The sequence below is a fragment of the Cryptomeria japonica genome, chromosome 9, assembly GCF_030272615.1.
Source record: "Cryptomeria japonica chromosome 9, Sugi_1.0, whole genome shotgun sequence".
NCBI classification, from domain to species: domain Eukaryota; kingdom Viridiplantae; phylum Streptophyta; class Pinopsida; order Cupressales; family Cupressaceae; genus Cryptomeria; species Cryptomeria japonica.
The window spans coordinates 192,456,908-192,461,649 of NC_081413.1; the positions used below are offsets into that span (position 1 = coordinate 192,456,908).

The 4,742-nt window shown below is 33.2% G+C and overlaps 1 protein-coding gene across 2 annotated transcripts; it reads left to right on the top strand.

The window, feature by feature from the left end:
- The first annotated feature begins 577 nt into the window (after window positions 1–577).
- On the top strand, window positions 578–4,368 carry LOC131052394 (nicotinamidase 1). 2 transcript variants are annotated; one of them, XM_057987044.1, is made up of 5 exons: window positions 578–1,068; window positions 2,523–2,706; window positions 3,139–3,272; window positions 3,727–3,930; window positions 4,103–4,368. In XM_057987044.1, exons 1-5 carry the CDS (start codon window positions 889–891, stop codon window positions 4,178–4,180), a joined length of 780 nt encoding a protein of 259 aa, XP_057843027.1. In that variant the 5' UTR covers window positions 578–888; the 3' UTR covers window positions 4,181–4,368. The 2 variants fall into 2 exon arrangements, with proteins under 2 accessions (XP_057843027.1, XP_057843028.1); XM_057987045.1 differs by having other exon boundaries at window positions 3,745–3,930.
- Window positions 4,369–4,742: the final 374 nt, after the last annotated feature.

Genomic DNA, 4,742 nt, shown 5'->3' on the forward strand with positions numbered 1-4,742 from the left:
ATATATTTTACAAAAGAAGTTGAAATAAAATCACACCCCAATCAAATAAATTTGAACATTGCCCTCATAAATGTTTCACTATTTTAAAAAAAGTACTAAAAGATAACTATACATCCTTTTAAAATGAAGTTCAAATTGACTAAAGAATATATTTTATAGAGCCCCATCAATCAAAAAAAAAATATAAAGACTTATATATTAAAATAAATACATCGAATTAAAGAACCAAATTCTTTAAAAAAGAAGATATAGAATCACACCCCAATCAAATAAATTTGAACATTATCTTCATAAAATGATTCTTTATTTAAAAAATAGTAATACTGAACTTAAATAAGTATGCATCTTTTGAAAAAGAAATTCAAATTGATTAAAGAATATATTTTATAGAACTCCATCAATCAAAAAAATTAAAATAAATACTATATATTAAAATAAATAAACATATTCTTTTAAAAAATATATAGAATCACATGTCAATCAAATAAATTTGAATATTACCCTCATAAAATAATTTGTTATTAAAAATAAAATAAAAAACTAAAAGATAAATATCCCAAAATTTCACCACTCATTTGAGATATTGTTCAAAACAATGTGATTGCATTTTCAACTTAAAATCTCGAATGCGTTCACACGGTCATCAAGTGCATAACCCAAAATCCAAATCGAATAGATACTTTTGAATATTATAAACACAGAGATTCAGGTTTTGGATTTCCTACTGCCTAAAACAAACAAAATTCTGCCAGATAACACGAAGGATCTTTGCATCTCTTGTCAGTACCTTTAAAACAAATAAAATTCTGCCTGGAAATCTCTGTTTTACAGAAACTGCCATTTGGGTATTGTTTTTTAACTTGTAGTGGGCTCTGTAAGTACAAAGTCATGAGCTCTGTAAGTACAAAAGTCGCAGTCAATTTAATGGGAAAAATGCAGCTATTCGAACAGTTGCAGGTTAATTTGGCCGTCAAGAAGGCTCAGTTAGTTCTTCCCACTGAGAAGAAGGTTGGTCTGGTGTTGGTGGACATCGTCAATGGCTTCTGCACAGTTGGCTGTGGCAATCTGGTATGCTGTTTCTTCCTTTCAAAAGTTGATGGGTTTAAATGTGTGAGCGTTGTGTTTTTAGGACAAATAACTAAATTTGGTGTCGATGGGTTTGGCAACGATTTGTTGGCTGGGTTATAGTAATGGGTTTTTGCTTAGAAAAACTTCTAAGGGTTTGAAGCCCTTTTGCAATTAGAGAAGGGTAGGCGAATTTTTTGTTTTCCAATTTCATTTGTAGTTTTACAAATTCATCTTAAATGTTACCCTCAATTAGTAGAAGCTTTGCCGTTTTGGTGGTTTGAGCTTCTGGATTTGACTGTGTGTCTTTTTCTTATCAATATTTCAAATCATATTTTATGATTCATCGTCAAAATAGAGAGCTTTGCTGTTTCGTCAGATCAAAGACATGTAAACAAAGAACCATCAATATCTATAATTGTGGGCATTGTGAATTTTAATTTATGAGGAAGGGGGAGGATGGAGAGTTGATCTTCAGAACACATGCAATCGCTGGACACTAAATTGAGATTTCCTTTTATGAGAGCATAAGCACCTTGCAGACGGTAACACTGATGACATCGAGGGATACCAACTGAGATCTTGAAAGCTGGGAATTCCATCCTTGTTCATAACAAATTTCTTCATATGTTAACAGCGAGGGAGAGAGGAAAATGTGCCAGCATAATGGCTATTGATATTTTATTTTACTTTTTGGGTATTTAATTATAAAATTTTGTGTGTCCCATGTTATTTCAGCTGGACTCTGTCAGGGTCTGGATGTAACCTGTCATTTCATGCACTGAAGTGACCAACATCTTCATCTCCTGATGCTTTTCCTGACATTTGCTAACTGATTAACTTTGACCCTTAAGAGCGTTTACTTGCCAGAATTCAAATTAAACTCATTCCTAGGTTATCCAAGTTCATGAATGGAGCCTTGTATCATAGGTAATTTTTTGTTTTGATTTTAGCCCTTCGGATTCCACCTAGATTGGTAATGGACTGATATGCATGTTGTATCAGTTGAATAATAGTTACAGTAAATATTTAATTTTGTGATATATAACATGACTTGCTGGCATGGCCTCCTCTGTGTCTTAGGCACCCTCTGAGCAATCTAGGGTAGGACCATTAGCATGGCCATAAAATTTCAGGATTTATAATTTCAGGACTACTAAGCATTTTTGTTTTATAGAAGTACAAAAATCATGATAACATAACTTTAGGAATAAATCAGTAATAGAATTTGTATAAAGGCAGCATTTTCAAGCTAGCAATTTGTAGACAATTGTAATGGTTTCATATTACTTTGTTTCTAATCATGCATTGAGATAATCCTGTTGGTTAAGAGAAAAACTATGATGCTAAGGAGTGCAATTGATGTTAATCTCAATATTGATTTTCTACTTGTTATCTAATGCAAAATTATTAGATTTTTTGAAAGGACAAAAATCAATATGGTCTCCATCTTGCAGGCTCCCCAACACCCCAATCAGCAGATAAATGTTATGGTGGAAGAGAGTGTGAAGCTGGCCAGAGAATTTAGTGCTCGAAAATGGCCAATACTGGCATTTCTTGACACACATTATCCAGATAAGCCAGAGCCTCCTTATCCTCCTCATTGCATAGTAGGAACTGGTGAAGAAAATCTTGTTCCAGGTTTGATTTAGCTTTTTAGTTTTTAATGTTGTGGAATTTCTGTTCTTGGTGGAAAAAAGGTTTTACTACTGTTTGAATTGTTTTCTGCTAGTCTTTGACCATTTTGAACTTTTTATTGGTTAGAAATCTCTGGTTTGGTTTATTTGCATGTTGTAAATAAGACTTTTGTATGAGTTCTGTCAATACAATGTCATATGACAATATTTGAAGTATTGTTTCAAGCATCTTGGGTGATCACTAATGATTACAAGATGGATCTTTTTATATTGTTTAGACTTGTAAGGCATCATTATTCTTCTTATTTGTGTTGGGTGTCTTATATTTTTGGCTAATTCTTGAAGATACAACAGATCCGTTTCTTTAGCATCATATCATGGGGACATAGTTATGATTTTTTTAAGCTAATTTGCATTTTTGTTCTATGCTCAACAGCCCTTGAATGGTTGGAGAATGACCCAAATGTTGTCATAAGGCGCAAAGATTGCATAAATGGCTTTGTTGGTTGCATTCAGCAGGATGGCTCCAACGCATTTGTTGATTGGGTGAAAGCCAATGATATTCAAGTAGTAAGTTTCTAAATGCTTTTGTTTAATTCTTGCACTGAATTACTACTCTCTGATTGTTATAATTCTTAATGGTATGGAAGTTTCATTTTGTTTTCTACTCCTAGCATTTGTTTCACATCATGCAAAGTAAGCCAAAATGCAGGTTTATGAACAACAGTTCTCAGGTGCTTTTTTATGAGTTCGTTTCATAATCGTGGTGTGGTAATCTATGAGAGATAGCTAGACTGAATTTAAATTAACATAGGTTAAATTTAATATCATTCAAACTGCTGAATATACTTGCTGTGATATCCTAATGGTAATGAAGGAGTTTTACAAAATTCTTTTGATGAAGTGCAAATTTCAAAAGAAATTCATAAATCTGACCTCTTCTTCCTTTCTTTGCTTGTTTCTTGTTTTAAACACCCTCTAAGCTTTCCATTATACAATTTTCCTTTTGTTATTATTATGCTAGTGGCATTTGTCAATCCAGATATTAGTTGCAGGCATATGTACAGACATATGTGTGCTAGACTTTGTATCAACTGTTCTATCAGCAAGAAACCGTGGCTTTATTCCTCCTTTGGAAGAAGTTCTGGTATACTCTCAAGGATGTGCAACTTATGATCTTCCTGTCGAGTCTGCAGAAAAAATAGAAGGTGCATTTCCTCATCCACAGGTATGCAAACTGCTTTGCAAAGGCCATGTTCTTTTTTTTTCGGGGGGCGGAGGGGAATATTGAGATAGTATGTGTTCATTTTTTTCTTTGTATTTTCTTTGTTCTGATATTGATAATTGAGCATCATTTCAGTGGATTTTATTTCTCACTATTTGTTTTCTCATTTGTGCAGGATGTAACTCATCACTTAGGCCTATACTTTGCCAAGTCCAGGGGGGCTGAAATTGTGGACAAGGTCTCATTCATTTAGAGAATACATGTAGACATTATGTTTTTTTAATGCATCCTGAGCAGATAGCACAAAATTCAAATTCAACTCCTTTGTATAACACCCTTTATTAAGGATTTCTTTGTATTCCAAACAAACTTTGCATGCATGTCACCTGATATTTTTAGTAAAAGGTATATAGTTATACATATGAAATGCTTAAAAGTCTATTGCAGTTCAACAAAGATCATTGGAACTCCACTTGAATCACTCAAAGAAAGCTTTTTTCCATAGCATAACTTATCTATGTTTGCTCTAGTCATCAACAATGTTAGGATCCCCTCAAGAGTCATCTAGATTTCAAGATTAACATAATGGAAAACAAATAATCAAACATTGTTGTCTATGGTTCTGTCATATTACATCAGGATTTGAAGGGCAAGTTTGGATTGCTTCATTTTTACTAATCAGGCCCAAGCTTATATCTCGACTGAACTGTTTGCTCTCATGTTTTTGTCATTTCAAACAGGATATTAATCAATGTTTGGGGCAGATATTAGATTTTGTCTGCTACACTCTTCAGAGTGTTTCCTTCACATGCTAC